General features: G+C 40.3%; 1 protein-coding gene across 5 annotated transcripts in view; it reads right to left on the minus strand.

Annotated features, from left to right (window-relative positions):
* The window catches only part of REPS1 (RALBP1 associated Eps domain containing 1), a 40,335-nt gene that overhangs the window by 16,418 nt on the left and 5,858 nt on the right, over positions 1-18,059 (minus strand). For 4 of the 5 annotated variants that reach the window (XM_053382049.1, XM_053382048.1, XM_053382045.1 and 1 more), the window contains exons 2-8: positions 16,424-16,547; positions 14,164-14,357; positions 12,493-12,634; positions 8,015-8,142; positions 7,373-7,535; positions 6,779-6,842; positions 584-738 (exon numbers count right to left, since the gene is read on the minus strand). In XM_053382049.1, the coding sequence (XP_053238024.1) occupies positions 584-738; positions 6,779-6,842; positions 7,373-7,535; positions 8,015-8,142; positions 12,493-12,634; positions 14,164-14,357; positions 16,424-16,547 (970 nt within the window). The remainder of the gene's footprint in view (positions 1-583; positions 739-6,778; positions 6,843-7,372; positions 7,536-8,014; positions 8,143-12,492; positions 12,635-14,163; positions 14,358-16,423; positions 16,548-18,059) is intronic. The other variant, XM_053382046.1, reaches the window with a different exon arrangement.

Here is an 18,059-nt window from a genome sequence, read left to right on the forward strand (position 1 = left end):
TTCCAAAAGGTCCCAACCTTCAAGGGCAGCCCTTGGGATATCAGCAATCATACTAAAGTCTCAGACAGGAACATTAATATAATTTTCATTAACTTATTTGTGGAATCATAGGGATTTCATATATTGCTTTTGGGTACATGAGTTTGCTAAGATCAAACACCCTCAAATCTGTTTACTTATAGTTTCCAAAGAACAGAGCTGTCTGTCCTTGGCTACAAAAATGTAGTTGCTAGCTTGAGGCATCATACTGCAAGTTCAGTCCATTCTAACTTTTCTCACCATCTCTCACCACATTTTCAATTGTGACTCTAAAACCGTGACTCACAATACACAAAACCACCCCAAGAATAAGAAATTGCTTCCTTATTAACGGCCTTTGTGTTGCACTCAGCTAAATTTTACTCAGTGCAGACCCACTGAAATGAATGATCATGACTAGTTTAAGTCCATTAATTTCAATGAATCTACTCTGAGTCAACCTTAAATTAGTACAATTTACACTGTAAATTTAATGTTGCCTAATGACATCCTACTTTTAACAGTAGTTTTAAAGGAACAAAACTCTACAGAAGAAAGGAAATACCTGCTGAGTCCTCCAAATCAATCAGTTTGGGCATTAAACTTTCAGGCAGTTTCTCAGGCAAGTCATAGCCATTCTTCCTAGCAACTACTAGATGGAAAGCAGCACAGAATTCATCCAGTGTTAATGCACCATCTTTATCAAAATCCGACAGCTCCCTGAAAAGGCGAGGGAAAGTATTACTTCTAAACTATGTTTCTATTGAACTTCACTTTTACTGAGAAAGCTTTAAGCTCACATCACACAGTCTGGCACTCTGCTTCTAAAACGAGGTCAATGTTCAGCAATTTCACCTTCCCACTACGGTCCACTATGCTTCCTGAATATCTGCTCCAGAAAACTGGAGTACCATAGGTAATAGCATGGGTGGTCGGCACAAGGGACTAGAGGGGAAGGTGGAATTGGCAAAAATCACTTCTTCCCATTTCAGCCAATGGGAGCCTTCTGTTACAAAAAAGAAAGAGCGAGCAACATGGGATCAAAGATACTGTCAGGGAAGAGTTAGAAGTTTTCAGTTTATCAGAGGGAGAAAGCATTCCCCAAGGGGGGGAGGGGAGCAGTGAATCTAATAGAAGGGAGCAAGAGGAACAACAGGGAGGGACCGGCTGTTCCCAGGAAAGGCAAGGGTTAAGTTCTAGCTCAGATTGGGAGGAGGGGAGATACAGGCCAGCTCTAGCCAGGTGGTTAGAAAAAGAGCGGGAAAACGAAGGGAAAGGCGCCTTCGCCATTTTGAGGGTGGCTGGTCACGGAGAAGCAGAGCTCAGAAGGTATCTGAAAGAAGTGACTCTGAGGAATAATAGTTAAGAACTGTTTATAAGATTATTTTGTTAATACACAATAAAAAGTTATAAAAGCGTTTGTGTGGTGATCTGAAGAGGACAACAACCAGGCCTGACAGAATACCTTCTGCTCTGCGCCTCTTCACTATATGTAAAGAAGGAGAAGGTTGCTTATGTGATTAATTTCTTGGAAGGGAGGGCTAAGGACTGTGTTATACCCCTAATATCTCGAAGGGATGCCGCCCTAGGAAATCTACAAATGTTTCTGCAGTATCTAGACACGATTTTCTTAGACCCTGCGCATGAAGTAACCACAGCTAGGCAGCTGTTGAGAATGAGACAAGGAAAGGACCCTGTGGGAGTTTATTGGTCCAACTTTAGTTTGCTGGTGCAGAAATTAAAATGGGATCTGAATTCCCCAACAGTTGCAGCCCTTTTTAGGGAAGGACTGAATAATGAGATTTTAGACCAATTGGCCCAAATGCCAGAACCTAGTTCCTTGGACTCTCTGGTCCGAACGTGCCTGCAATTGAGCCTATGCGTGGAACGGAGGGCTAGTGAAAAGAAGGAACAATGGAGACCGCGATGGCGGGAAAACAAGATCGAAAGTACAGAAAGCAGAATGGGCAACATGCCAGGACGAGAGCGGCCAGAGCCCATGGAATTAGGGGCAGCCAGACCCCTCCCAGTTACTACCTCTTCAATGGTAAGAGGAAATGCAGGGAGAGGAAGAGACACGAGGCGTTGCTTTGTCTGTGGGAAACCAGGGCATCTAGCACGACAATGTCGCAATCGTAAAGGATGGGAGTCTCTATCTGGAACAGACATGGGAGAAGACAATTGCCTGAAGGAACTGCATCAGGGAAACGAATGTCCCCGGCTGGAAATGGGAGCTTGCAGCCGGGTGGAGGAACAATAGAAGGCTCTCACGCAGAACCACCTATTCCAGGACTAACGGTGAAGGTACAACTACAACTACCCAATGGACATAGGGTCCAGGTAGAGGCGCTGTTAGACTCAGGAGCGTCAGCAGATTTCATAGACCAGAAATTCGTACAGGAACACAAAATCGCTTTGTTACCTTTGAATTTCCCACTACGAGTGAAAACAATTGACGGCAGACCGCTACTGTCAGGAGAAGTGACTTACGAGACTCCACCAATGAGAATGGATATGGGTAATCACTCAGAGACCAGGGCATTTCATGTGACCAAACTAGCTGGGCACCCGATAGTCCTGGATTGAGTTGGCTCAATCGTCACAATCCAGTGATTGCCTGGCATCAAAGGTCTTTGGTTTTTGGTTCGATCTGTTGTATGACACATTGTTTGGGGCAAAAGGGGAAAATCTCGGTGGAAGTAATGGGAACAGAGGTGGAAGGGAGGTTGATGGGGAATGAAAGTGAGATTCCGTCACAATATATTGCTTATCGGGATGTTTTTTGTGAAAAAGAAGCGGATAAACTTCCACCACATAGGCCCTATGATTGCAAGATAGATCTAGTCCCTGGGGCACAGTTGCCACCAAGCAAGATATATGCCATGTCGGAAGTAGAATCTGCAGCATTGAGGGAGTTCCTGCAAAAGAATTTGCAGAGAGGTTTTATTAGAGAGTCCACGGCCTCAGGGGGTGCTCCTGTCTTTTTTGTCAAAAAGAAAGGGGAGGAAGGGGCACCGAGATTAGTATGTGACTTCAGAATCCTTAACAGCCAAATGAAGCCTCACGTGTGCCCACTGCCACGTATAGATGACCTCTTAGAGAGAGTAAGGTCAGCCAAAGTCTTTACCAAGCTTGATCTACGAGGAGCATATAATCTGATAAGGGTCAGAGAAGGGGATGAGTGGAAAACCAGTTTTTGTACTAAGTATGGTGCATTTGAATTCTTGGTAATGCCTTTTGGCTTGCAAAATGGCTCAGGGGTATTTCAAACCTTCATCAATCACGTCTTGGCAGGTATACTGGATCAGTTCTGTGTCTCTTATTTAGATGACCTCTTAATATATAGTGAAAGTATGGAAGAACATGTAAAACATGTCACGCAGGTGTTAGAGAGATTGAGGACCAACAGGTTATATGTGAAGTTAGAAAAGTGTAAGTTCCACACACAAAATGTGGAGTTCCTGGGATATTGTATTTCCCACAAAGGGGTGCACATGGACCCCAGTAAAGTTCAGGCAGTGGTGGAATGGGAGGCACCTAAAACTAAGAAAGATCTACAGAGGTTTTTAGGATTTGCTAATTTCTATCGTAAATTCATAGGTAATTACTCCAAAATCACAATACCACTGACTGATTGTCTAAGAGGCAAGGGGACATTCAGATGGCCTGAGGAAGCACAGAAGGCCTTTGATAAATTAAAGGCGGTGTTTGCTTCAGAAAAATATCTTATGCACCTAGATCCAAGTAAACGTATGAAGATAGAAACTGACGCCTCTGATAGGGCTATTGGGGCCATTCTGCTGCAACAGGACAAGGAAGGGGACTGGAGACCCTGTGCATTCTACTCTAGAAAATTAAATCAATCAGAACAAAACTACACCATATTTGATAAGGAACTTTTAGCTGTGCATGCTGCCTTTAAAGTGTGGAGACATTTTTTGGAAGGGGCGTCACATCAGGTGGTGGTACAAACAGATCATAAGAATTTAGAGTATTGGAGAACTGCTAGACAGCTAAACCAAAGGCAAATTAGGTGGGCGGAGTTTTTTGCCGGGTTTAATTTTAGGATTGAGTACATACCTGGGCATCAAAACGTTCGTGCGGATGCGCTATCGCGCAACCTGAGTATATGGAAGAAGAAGCACCTCCCAAGTTGCGAGAAATGCTGAGATCGGATCAGTGGGGGTGTGCAGCAGTAGTAGTGGACGGCGGGGAATTCCAGCGATTGACAGTAACAGATGAGTTTGCACAAAAGAAAATGGAGAAACTGAGAAAAGGTAGAGGGGAAGAGGAAGGTTTCAAGGAAAAAGGTGGATTGTTGTACAGGAGAGGGGTGCTGTATGTACCTGCAGGTGAATTAAGAGGTAAAGTGTTGAGGCAACATCATGATAAGCCGACTGCAGGACATTTTGGTAGAGAAAAGACCCTGTATCAGATCACACAGCAGTTCTGGTGGCCAAAGTTGAGGGAGGAGGTAACGCAATATGTAAGATGTTGTGAAGTATGTCAACGAGCCAATGCACCCAGAGCAGCTCCTGCAGGGTTGTTACAACCTATGCCCACGCCGGGAAGGCCTTGGGATGTGGTGTCTATGGATTTTATAACGGATCTACCATCATCGCATAGGCATACAGTGATCTTTGTGGTGGTTGACATGCTAACCAAGATGGCGCATTTCATACCATGTGCCAAAATTCCGACCGCGCAGGAAACTGCAAAGATGTTTTTAGACAATATTTTTAAGTTGCATGGTATGCCATCACAAATCATTTCAGATAGAGGGGCCCAATTTACATCACAATTTTGGAGGAGGTTAATGCAGTTACTAGATGTGGAGCTAAGCCTCACGTTGGCGAGACACCCGCAAACCAATGGGGAAGCTGAAAGAACGAATGCAACACTGCAACAATATCTGAGGTGTTATGCTGGTTATCAGCAGAGCGGGTGGTTAGAGAAGTTGAGTCTAGCAGAGTTTGCGTATAATAATGCAATGCATGTATCTACGGGCAGAGCCCCATTTGTGGCAAACTATGGCTTGCACCCAAGGGCATTCCCAGGTCAAGAGGAGCAGTTAGCAGTACCAGCAGCAGAACAAATGATAGAGGAGTTGAGGTGCATTCATGAGATATTGAAAGAGGATTTGGAAGAAGCTAAAGAGGCTTACAAGAGAGCTGCAGACAGGCACCGGTGAGTTGGGGAAGAAATCCAAGTAGGGAGCTGGGTATGGCTGTCTACCAAGGGACTACCAATACGAGGGAGGTGTAAAAAGCTAGAACCAAGGAGATTGGGACCTTTCCAAGTAAAGGCTCAAATTAACCCAGTTGCTTTCAAGCTTCATTTGCCTGAAAATATGAGAATACACCCTGTATTTCATAGATCTTTATTGTCAGTGTTTGTACCAGCGCATAAGTATCAAAGTTGAAGGGAACCACCTCCTTTCCCCACCATGATGGGGGAAGAGGAGACCGAAGTGGAAGAGATATTAGACTCGAGAATAAGTAAGAGGAAATTACAGTATTTGGTTGCATGGAAAGGGTTAGATGAGTCTGAGAACTCATGGGAACCAGCAGAAAAAATTAACGTTCCAGAATTGCAGAGAGAATTTCATAGAAAATATCCCCACAAGCCAAAACCCCATAACTGGCATCTTCAAGAAATTTTTGAAGAGACAGATAGCGAGGAAGAAGAGTTCATAAGGTTCGGTGCTTCAGAAACAGAGGAGAGCGAGAAGGAGGAAGGGGGGCTTAGGGGAGGGGGTGATGTCAGGGAAGAGTTAGAAGTTTTCAGTTTATCAGAGGGAGAAAGCATTCCCCAAGGGGGGGAGGGGAGCAGTGAATCTAATAGAAGGGAGCAAGAGGAACAACAGGGAGGGACCGGCTGTTCCCAGGAAGTTCTAGCTCAGATTGGGAGGAGGGGAGATACAGGCCAGCTTTAGCCAGGAGGTTAGAAAAAGAGCGGGAAAACAAAGGGAAAGGCGCCTTCGCCATTTTGAGGGTGGCTGGTCACGGAGAAGCAGAGCTCAGAAGGTATCTGAAAGAAGTGACTCTGAGGAATAATAGTTAAAAACTGTTTATAAGATTATTTTGTTAATACACAATAAAAAGTTATAAAAGAACAAGAAGCGTTTGTGTGGTGATCTGAAGAGGACAACGACCAGGCCTGACAGATACTACATACAATGTTGCTGAATCAAATGTTTGGCTGCTATTCTATACAAGAAAAGTGAGTTTATTGAGAGGTGGGTTAAGCCTAGACTTCTTAAATGTCCTTTTAAGTAAAACATGAGGAATCATTCAAAGTATTTGAATGCAAATTATCTGCAAAGTATCCGTTCAGCTGAGCTACCCCTTGGGAAGCTGTTAAGTGTTCACCTTCTGTTCACTAGTATATTGCCTTGCTGAAACTTATCATGATATTATTTCAATATGGTATTCAGCAATATGGCGATTTATAGCACAGCCATATTACAAAAGGGAAGCTTTATTTCAAAATTAGGTCAGATGAAAGTTTATTATTTGATTTAACTTCTAACTGTTCAAGCCTACACATCTACTCAGATGTAAGCAAATAAGTTCAGTGATACCGCCTGCCAAGTATGCATGTATAGGATTGCAGCAAAAGTTACACTGACAGTGCAGGGGATATGTTTTAATGTAAATTATGAAAGGTAATTTAAATGCTAGGCATTTCAGCTCCACAACCAAAGAAATGTGATTTGAAACAAAGGAACTTCCCCAACCTAGCTATATTTCACACTTACCAAATGTGCGAAAGTTCAAGAATAGGAAGTTTTGATTTTGTAAAAAATTCTTTAGCTGCAGAACCTGAAATATTAAAACAATGACGTTTAACTTTGATTCTAAAATTATAACTTGGAAGGATTATAAGTGTATTGCAGGAAAAAAATATAAGTGTATTGCAGAAACACTGAAAATAGTGAGGTTCTAAAGAGATTTCTATCTTCTAACGTTAGTTTTAAAAATTATCTGGAATCATACTGTATGCAATAATATAATTGTAGCACTCATCACAAAACTATAATGGCATATAAATGGTATATAAAGTCCAAGAAAATACGAGGTTGGTGCCTAAGATTCCTTTCTATTAAATCAGAGGATTCTATAAATTAGCGGATTCCTTACACTGCTTGCCTCACTGTTCCAGAGGATCTTTCGATCCACTAGAACAGATTTTGGAGGGCACATGGGAAATCAGCAAAACCTGCCTCTCCCTTCCATTAGCAAGAACCAGGAATGCAACTCTGCTTATAGAATCTTAGAAATCAACCCAGTGTCTTTACTAGTAAGAAACTAAAATATGTACTCTTGTAACTTATGTGTTTAAAAGAACTCACCTGGAATATATCCGTTTAGATCAGGTTGAATGGTTTTAAACTGATTTATGTAATATTGCCTTTGTTCATCTGTTATTTTCCAAGGATCATCATAACTACTTGATTGCCTACGAATTTCATTTGTTGTAGTAACTGATGCTACAGTTCGGACTGTTGTCTGGTCCTGAAAGGAAACATTTTTCTTCAGCATTATATAAATGTATCAATAGCCTACCATTTTGTATATTGACCTAAGAAAGGAAATGAAAGTTATTTATTGAAGTAGCTTTAGAAGTCTTCCAGTTTGTGCTGGTTAGGTGGGATTCTAAAGAAAGTATTTTGAAAATATACTTAAGATAGAAGTAGGAACATTCATGTAAGCAACACAAAGCTATGAAAACTATGCAAAGAATAGTTTAAAATAATTATAAGGACAAAGAAAAGCTGAAAGTTTTGCATATGCTGGCAGGTTAACTTAAAAGGTTTGCTTGATCAAGAATCTTTAGTGACAGAGAGTATTTTATGTAAAGAAGAATAGATCAGAGACTGATCTTAAACACACTCACATTTAGAGTCACGGCATGAATCTTTGGTGACAATATGAAAATGACTGACATTAATTGGAATGAAGCAAATCAAAAGAATACCAATAAAATGTCACACCTGGACAGAAGCAGGATGCATGGCTAAAATAGTACTGGTTGGTGTGTTATCAGCAAAACTGACCCAGTTTTCTTGGTGCGGTGGTGGTGAATGGCCAGACCACATGGGATCACCAGTATTACAGGAGCCTGAAAACCAAAACAGTTCAATTTCAAGACTGCCACACAGTCTATTCAAGAAAAGTCATAACCAGGAACCATGGGACAAATTCTGTGAGACCACATGATTCTAGATTCAATGCAGTGCCACATTTCAAAATGTTCCTAAAACTGAGGGATGCTAATGTGAGTGGGGTGCTATTCCTAGGAAAACGGGACAGAAGCAGTACCAGGAAAGCTGTCTGTGGACAAATGCTGGCTCCCTCAGCCTGAAGTGAGATGAGCGCCACGCCCCCATAGTAGCCTTTGGCTGAACTTAACCATCCTGTGGTTGCTTTTACCTTTACCTAGGAAAACAAATTCCGCAGCCCAGAACAAGGTCCACGCAGGAAGCTATGCATCCCTTTGGTCCCTGGTCTATAATTTAATTCTGACAATGAGGCCAAACGAGGGCTTGGTAAACTGCGAAATGAATCAGGCATAAATGCTCCCATTACCCTTCTTACTCCCTGGTTTATGGTAACCCATTGAAGTTGCAACTTAATTAGGTAAATTACGGTTATCACAAACCAAAGTTTATCTCCAAAGAAGGATTGGAAACCCAGTTCAAATGACAGTTTTCTTTTCACTCAGTAAACAAACTACTCCATGTGATAAACTTGTTTGCCTGATCTGAATGCAACAAACTGGCCATCACACTAGGATGCAAGGAATTTGATACAAGCATTTGAGGAATGAGCAACTGAGCAAAAGGCATGGTTCTAATGGTCAAACCATGGTGTGGCTATGATGCCCTGTAACAGGCCAATATCTACAGGATATCACAGAAAATTTTTATATAACAAATATCATATACCGCTTATGCAATAAAAGACCTCTAAAGTGGATTTTCACAATTCTAGATTGGAGCTGGAACCTGACTATGGTCTGCCTCTTGTTCTATGCTGCATTGTTGCCTGCTCCTTAATTCAGGAGGCCACTACTACTGTAAAAGAGCACCGCACTTTGGAATTCTTGTGTGCTTCCCAGAAAAGGATGACAAATACTAACTGTAGTATATCAAAAAATCAGGAACTTAAATCTCTGTGTATCACAAGTAAAAGTTTAGCATTCTCATGAATATACTTAGCAGGACTATACACAGAGCACCAAAAGTATTTTAATGGGGGAAAGGCTTTGAAAAGCAGAATTCTCCTAGATTAATACCTTACAGATTACTATTATTTTGCTAGGAAAGGTCACGCTTTTCAGTGCAAAGGAAAATTAATCCCTCTTTAATAAATACGAGTCTATTTTGGTAGAGGAAGGAAAGATGTGAAGCTCCTTTTCCTCTTTAGAACCAGCACAGGAAGAATTGGAACAGTTTTTATTATTAAATTCACAAGAGTGCTATTAATAAATCTAACAAAAGTAAATCCTGTTCTACTGAAGTTTTTCAGGAGAGGGGAGGTAGGATGGACTATTTAATGATAACACCTTTTTGCAAATGAACTCGCTATATTGAAGTAATTAGATTGTTTAAAGTGTTTAATAAAGCTGAAGCGCTACCTCAAAATTTGACAGTTGACCTTGTCCATTCTTTTCAAAATGGCTCTGTTTATAAATGCTCTAGTCTGTAGCAAAGCAGCAACAGCTGCTAAGTGGACAAAGGAGACTTCTTCCTCAGAAAAAGCCTTTCCCCCTACTACTTCAAGTATGGCCTAATAGTAGTCTTCCTTATGGTCACTACTGTCCAGCTTCCCTGCTATTTGCTAACTTTTCTCTCTCTTTACCACAGCTGATCTGAAACTTTGAAATGGCTGCCAATCTGTAGGGCCTGTGTAGTTTATGTATAAACAATAATCCCCAACACACCCACCCACACCTGAAAAAGCTCTGGCTTCTATCTAAGTAGTATGGAAATAATGACGGTTCAGATGGAGCAAGTGGTGAAGTAGTAGCGATGGACAAATGATGAGGTGACATGATTCACTGCCAGCTCTCAAGACAAGCAATGCCCTTTGGTTCCCTGTTAACAACTGATGCCCCAATATGCCCCAGAAGTTCTATTTCCAACAAGGAACACTTTATTAGAATGCTTTATAGCCTTGTTCTGGCTGCCTTAAATACCTTTCTTTGAACTTTCTAGATTATTTGTATAACACATAGCCAAACTGTCTAATTTGAATGTCACAAATGATAAATCACCCTAAAATGGGGAATTCAATGTTGCAATTAGGCGACTGTTCTGTCAGGGCAAGCATTGGCTTGCCAGGTGGAACAATCTCCCACTCTCCTCTGCTCTCGCTGTGTGCTGTTCCAGAGGTTCTCCTGACCCCCGTGCCAAGTCAATTTCAGGGGATAAGTGAGGGAGGAGTCCTTGCACAGCACTTGCGCCAATGGGACCCATTAGTTGAATCCTGCCCTAAGAAATCAACCCAACAATTATTCAATGCAAATTTGAACAGGAGCACAAGCAAGCTGCAGTTCTCAACTGTCTGCTACTTATGGCTTTCTCGGTACAACCAAATAGCAACTGATTACTGAAACTATATACACTTTCTCGCAGAAATAAAAACCTCATTATCTTACAACAGTCAACAACAAAAAGCTGGATTATTAAATTTGTCCATAAAGTTATCAGAGTTCAAGATGGTCTTGCCTAAGACTTAGGCCTAATTGAAATAAAAAGACTGGAAAACTGAGCAAAGATACTTTGGAACAGGAGAGCTGGACTCTCAAGCAGAAATCAAGAAACAATTGTGATCAAGCCTCCAAGGTTTATACTAACGTTGGCAAATACGGAAGCAGTATGAGGGATATAAGTATGACATAATTTAATGAAACATAGTACTAAGCACAGAGGTTCAACCTCCTTTTTAAAAAAAATAAAAGAAAATGCAGCTCTTGTGCCCATAAGCTAGACCCGACAATGTATGGGCAATATCTGCTGAAAACTCGGAAGCACACAATGTGACAGAATAAGCTTTTTAGGAGGCTAGATGCAAGTTTTCAATGTACTTGCCCATACCCAGGCTAGGAAAATATGGATAAAAATAATGCAAAGAGAAAATGTGCAAAAAATACACAAAATAAGACAAAATTGCTTACTAACAGTACATAATTTAGGCAGGTTGCAGATTTATTTTTAGTGCAGAATGTACGTGGTCTTGCTTGGTATCTGCCTACCAAAAATAGTTTTATTTGGAGGTTTGGTTTTCTTCTGGGCCTCCTCAAAGATGCTCACCACATTAGATGCTAGTCAGTTTGTGCTTCCTGGCTGTGGTGCTATATTCCCTGACATTGTCCAACATCACAAAACAGTCTAAGAAGTAGTTTTTATTGATTTGGGTTCCATTAAAAAGTCTATTGAAATACCCTTTATTTTCTAATGCTTTGAACACTTAGCTACTTTTCTTTTTCAAGGTTCAGCTATTTTTGAAAACGCTACGTAGTGTGCTATTTTTAGTATAGCGTTTACACTCTATTTTAACATCTCTCTTACTCCTCTGGTCACTGTCTAAACCAAATAGTGTTCATATAAGCACATCTAGCATGTAACATTAAGTCAAATTATCGTTAACCACAAGTGAGCAAGCAGGCGGATACACAGAGCAAAAACTGTGGCTGCTTCACTCTTCCCCTAGTCCTGCTGCTGCTAAGTCATGGGAAGTTGGGCTTAGGGCTTGTCTCCTCCAAACAGATCATGTGTGACCTACAGCATTGGATGCTATAAAATGTGGTTAAGATTCCAACTTTAGAATGTTAGCCTGAAATTGCCTTCTTCAATGAAATTCACAGTTCAAAGCTTTAATGTGAAGCACCATTAAACAGAATACACATTCTATGTCCTTCTTGTTGTTGCCTGAAATATTCTAACAAGCCTTTGCAACTTTTTACTACTGAATTTCCTTATCACAATAAAATGTTTGGGCCTCCTCTAGTGCACAAGTGACCAGAAAGAAAACAGTCTTGTGTGAAGCTGAAACACTTAAGGTATCTCCCTCAAAAGTAAACAAAAACTGATCAAAATAATATTGCAGGGCCAGATGCATTCTCACAAAGATAAATCTTATGGAAATTAAGAGTTTTCAAAAAACAGGATTATACCAATGATTCTTTAGACCAAAATAAAGGATGGGATGTGGTACTGGGGCAAGATGGTAGGTAAAAGGCAAGGGTGCACATTCCTAGTTGACTTTTTACTAGCGTGAAAGGAAGCTGCTCTTGTCACTGATCAGGACATACTGAGGTGGGCCAGAGGATTACTTTTGTCTCCCTGATTCAAGTCTGTACCTCCCTAGAGTGGCCTGCCTCATACATGGGATACTACTAGGCTAGATTAAGAAACCCACAATCTCAGGCAACACTTGAAGCGTAACACAAGACATTTATTTATACCTGCTTGTGCTTCACTAAAGGGAGCCCAAAAAGGCCCTGGTCGCTCATTATTTCCTCCGCTGGGATGGCGGCTGTGCTTCCTCCATGTGTGTGGAGAGGTTGGTGGAGATTGCTGCGGTGAAACAACGGGAGATGTGGACTCCTAATAAAACAAAGGAAGTTTTAAAAATGTTATACTATGTACCTAAAACAATCTTCTAAAAACCACTTTCTTTAAGAACAAATTCTTTCTTAAGAACAGGTGGGATTTTAATACTAACAAAAAGATCAAGGACAAGGCAAATAATAAAACTTAGCGGGCACATTAAAACTTGTCATGCATTCAAATGAATCTTGAAAATAAATAGGGACAGCATGAATACCCAGTTCTTGTAATTTAGCCATATTAGGTTTTGCCACTTATTTTTACATGGTATGTTATCAGAACCCAGTTGTATCATTCACTGGTTTCACTTTCCGCTTGTTATATCATCTCCAAAAGTGAAACCATTTCATTATTTCTAAAGCTCTTATTACTAGGAAACAAATAAAAGATTTAGAAAGACAGGCCTTACTTGCAGACTTTGGATGCCATGGTAAATTGTTAGTCAACACAGTGGTACCTCTGGATACAAACGGAATCTGTTCCGGAGCCCCGTTCACATCCTGAAGCGAACGCAACCCACGTCTGCACAGGTCACGATTCGCCGCTTCTGCGCATGCGCGAGACGTCATTTTGACCATTTGCGGATGCACGAGCGGCGAAACTGTCACCGCAGAGCGCAACCTGAAAAGGCTCAACGTGAAGCAACTTCAACCCGAGGTACGACTGTACCTACCCATGGCTGCCACCAAACAAAAATGCTACTGGTAAAATATAGTACTGGTTATAAAAATGATCATGAAGATAGTAACGAAATCACATCTCGCTCTCCAAATAAGAGTACCTAGACAGAATTACATGCAAGTGTCTGGAAAAAAAATGACAGGATAGAGGGTTGAATCCAAAGAAGGCCACTCTTGCAAGGATGTTTCTTATCCCCTACATGGGGATGCCTTTGAAGATGACTTGGAAACTTCAATTGGTCCATAATGCAGTGGCCAGACTGGCTTATCCTAGCCTTTTTCTAGAATATGGGTGCATCATGTAAAGAAAAAAAGATGTACAAAGACCTAAAGCACTAACCAAGACCTCTCAAGGAGCTTTAGTTGTAACTTAACTGCAATAGTATGAAGCAATATAGTGTAATTTCTCTTAAATAAATAATAAAAAAAAGAAATACACTCAAACTAGTGGGCTTGTGAAATCAGCTTGCAGCCAAAATTGTAAGACTAGTTTGTCAACGCAATCCGTAGCAGCAAATTTAGTTTTTGACCTACATGCAAAGTTACAAGGTAGAATAAGTAATTCTGTTCTGTTTGGCACCAGGGATGGAATTCAACGTAGCACTAAATGGGGTACGGACGTGTGGAATGAGGTTCATTTGTACAATGGGGCTTCTCCCTCCCTCCGCACACACCATAAATCTGTTCTGGAGGTTCTTCCCCTAAGATTTCAGAGCCAGATTTATAAAACAAATAAATCACTGCTAAACTTGCACTGCCCTTTGTATTTTAACATAATTACAGAACCACAATATAAAAACCATTAAGGATACTTAAAAACATTAGTCAGTCTTTATATTTCATTACCTGTTGATCTGTCGTTGGACGTTGCTGGACGACATCATGGCTCACAGAGCCTTTTTTAACTTGTATTCTACCTGGTGGGGGAGGAATCGCACCTGAATAGGAGGATGGGTTATCAGGATCTGAAGAATACGATGAATGCCTCAGTTCCTGCTCATTCTTTGACATGACAAATCTGGGCAGGGGGAGGTCCTTGACTGTTAAAACAACACCACACATGATTATTATAAGACACTTAAGTTACAAAATGTTTTGATTCCCCATTAAAATATTATTTTCTTGAGAGTTGCTATCAAGATTGTGGCAAACTGGAACAGTTCCTGCTACAGCCAATGTCTGTTCTATGCAGGCACTGGCTTTGACAGGAGCTGCTCCATCACACAGTGATGAAGAAACAGGTGCTTATTCTGCCGGAGTGATCTTTAAAGGCTTGGAAAATGCTTTCCTGCATTTCCAAGCCTCCCTGCCCATCCTTTCAAGCTCTGATTGCATGGCAGGCTTTGTAAGTGGCAAAGGGTTTTGACAGGTGGGCAGGGTAACCCACCTGCCAATCATGTGACAACATAACAATGTTGTGTGATTGACAGGTAGCTTGCCACACCCATTTGTCAAAGTTGGCCTATGGGGTGGGGCCAGCTAAAGGCTTGGTCCCTGAAAACAAAAAGATTATCCACCCCTGTATTAACCATATAAAACCAATAGAGTATTCAAATAATTCAAAATTGCAATCAAGATTGTGACAATTCAGTTGAAGAAAGAATTCTCGCCAGAACAGGAATTTAACAGCTCAAACTTTGAAGCCAACTTGAATTTTTCACCTTAGTGACTACAGATGGACATTAGCATGTTAAGTATTTCATAGACAGATATTTTTCAACACCCACAGGAACCTTTTATATTTCTTTTATATTTATATTCACCTCTCTCCAAGCAATGAGAGCATACAACCTGAAGCTGCCCTCCCCCCCAAAAAACTTGTTTTATGCGATCAACAGGACCATGGCAATGCTGACAGCTTGTTTTCACTTAAAAAAATTTATCTTAACAGTTGTGGAGAAAGTTCTGAAAAGCAAGTGTCAGTTAGAAATTACTGAAATAGTAAGTAAATAAAAGTTATGTACTGCTCTGAATTGCAGCTCATCTTATATATGTCAAGCTCCAAACCACTTGAAGTTCTATGGGTCAAATGCACTAAGAGGTTCAAGGTGGGCAACTTCTCTAAGAGAAGGCAGCAGTTTTCAGCACCTGCTTCTACTAATATGTGGTACCTCAACATCAAATACTATAATAACTTAATTGTGAGGTAACAAAGAGAGGAACGCCAACTCTGTTTGACAAACAGAACACTTACATCTCTAAACAACAGATACAGAGTTGTAAAAGCATACTATTCCTCATGAGGAGGATTAAAAAAAGATCATTCTAAGCAAAGAAAAGAGCTTGTTTACGCTAACTGGGGTTTTTTTTAAAAAAAACTTAGTAGAATAGCAGACCTTCTTGCCATCTTCTCAAGTTTCAAAAGCAGTTAGCTACTCAGACTTAAGTCCTGTTGTTGAGGAAACACAAATGCCCCTTGGTATACGCTACCTATCGCAAAGCTCTTTGTTCTGGTAAATAGCCACATTTTTGACACCAATAAAAAAAAGTGTGTTATGAGTGCTAACCTGGGTATTACCCAGTTCATTTTTTCTGTCCCAACAGATACAAAAAATGAGTATAAAGGCCATCAGCCATCATTACTTTATTTCTGCCTCAGTTCCTTTATCTCATTTTTACCTTTACACATGACATAAAGACACTAAGTTAACACAGTCTGCAGACTGGATCAAGTGAAAATAATAGGCAGGCCTAAGTAGCCGAAATTTCTGATGACATCCATCTCAGAGCTTCTCATTTCTAACTTTCAATCAGAAGTCTAAACCTCCTAGAATATAACCATAGGTTTAAAACCTAACTATTATTTGAAGGAAAGCATATAGTCTGACATCTAAAGTACAAAATTGTCAATGAATTGGGACATTGATGTTTTTTCCACTTTGGGAATATCATTTTTTTATCCTTAGAGTAGAGCTGCTTGCAACGGCATTAAAAACAGTCATGCAAGAAAAGTTCTTATTAGAGGAAACTTCCTTTAAAGGAAGAGATGTTTAAGAAAACATCAGAGGAATCATGTCAGTGGTATATGCTGGTAGAGGGGTATCAGACAAGAGCCATATTTTAATAACCTAGTCAATTATATTTCAATACTTATTTCAAGGCTTACCAGAATTCAAGCTCTCCATTCGCAGTGGAAACCCAGACTGAGCCACTGCAACTAGTTTCAAAGCAATGTAGAATTGGCTTCTTCCAAAGTATCCAAGTCTTGTTGCACCACAAAGTTCCATGATCTAGAGAAAACCGAAACATCCAGCAAAATGAATATAATAAATTTGGTGAAGTAGAAACATTAGTTCACTGTACTCTATATATGCTTGCCAATAAATACTATTGCTATAATATCATAAGTGCAGTAGTTTTCTATTAAACTATGGTAGGAAAAAAATGTTCTCATTCTCCTGCACAGTGATTCACTTCAATTTCACTGGTCTCATTCTCAATACCTTCACTTGATGTTTGCTACAATGGCAAATAATTTTGGTTGATATCTCTCTCTTGCCCATTATAACAAATACCAGTTCCCTTATTAAACATCTGATGTACTGTATTATTACATTTTAATTGCAATCTGTGGCCAATATTTAAATTAAACTGAACACCTAGCTTTTCATGTCCTTGTTCACATATTCCTCTTAAATTTTGTTTTTTCCTTCCTGACACTATCCCGATACCAATATGAATATTTGTTTCAGTCAGCAACCCATAACTGCTCCTCAGAACAAATTTATCTTACTGCTCTACCCAACTGTAATCAAAGTATGACTTGTGCAAAGTTCAACTCCTAAGAATCAATTCTGCTTTTATTTTTTAAAAAACGGGGGGGGGGGGGGAGAGTTATTTTTTATTTACAATGTTAAATGTATGTCTGTATGTAGCATAATGATGTTTGCTAGGGACAAATGTAGCTTGATGAGGCTCTTAAAAAGTCAGCATCAACTCAACTATATACTGTAGAGTGTTCTCAGTGCTGAGCTGCCCCACTGGAATATTGAAACGAAAGGGTCATAAGCCATACAAAATACTGCCAACAAATCATGGTGAATTAAATTAGGCTGTACACACAACTCAAGCAACCCTTCACTCCTAGAGGTGGAGGAACAAATCAGGGACTGCTTAAGCTGTCTGCACCAGCATGCAACTCATAGTTTGCTGGCATCATTATATGTGACTGTAGCCATTGTCTGTTTAATATAAACATAACTAACGAAACCCCTGCTATGTAAGGTACAAAAAAGTTAAATTTAATGCAATATGACAGGAAAATGGTGTCCCAGACACAATATTAGAAGACTGATTTTTTTAAAAAAACACACGTTAAAAATGCCATCCAATTACCATTTGTTGTACCTACATAACATACCACAGTGTAAATGGGAAGATGTATTTTTGACAACACGCACAACAGTATTTTATTATATTGTCACGTACACAAACTATAGCTTATACTACAAAACTTACACTTCACAAAGCTATTGTGTGCAACAGTAACCATGCAAATTAGTTAAGTGTATGCTGTGGCATGAAATAAAGGATTTTTTGGGTCTGTGTACCACACTCTCTAGAACTGCAATAGCATTAGGATCCTAGAAGTTCCACAACCATAACTGTACCAAACACCTTGGCTCCTGAACAAATCGGATCCCGAATGATCAAATTCCAGAAGTGGGTGTTCTGGTGTATGAATGATTTTTGGAAGCCGAACGTCTGGCATGGCTTCCGACTGGCTGCAGAAGCTTCCTGCA

This window comes from Podarcis raffonei, chromosome 3 (assembly GCF_027172205.1).
Source record: "Podarcis raffonei isolate rPodRaf1 chromosome 3, rPodRaf1.pri, whole genome shotgun sequence".
Classification (NCBI taxonomy): domain Eukaryota; kingdom Metazoa; phylum Chordata; class Lepidosauria; order Squamata; family Lacertidae; genus Podarcis; species Podarcis raffonei.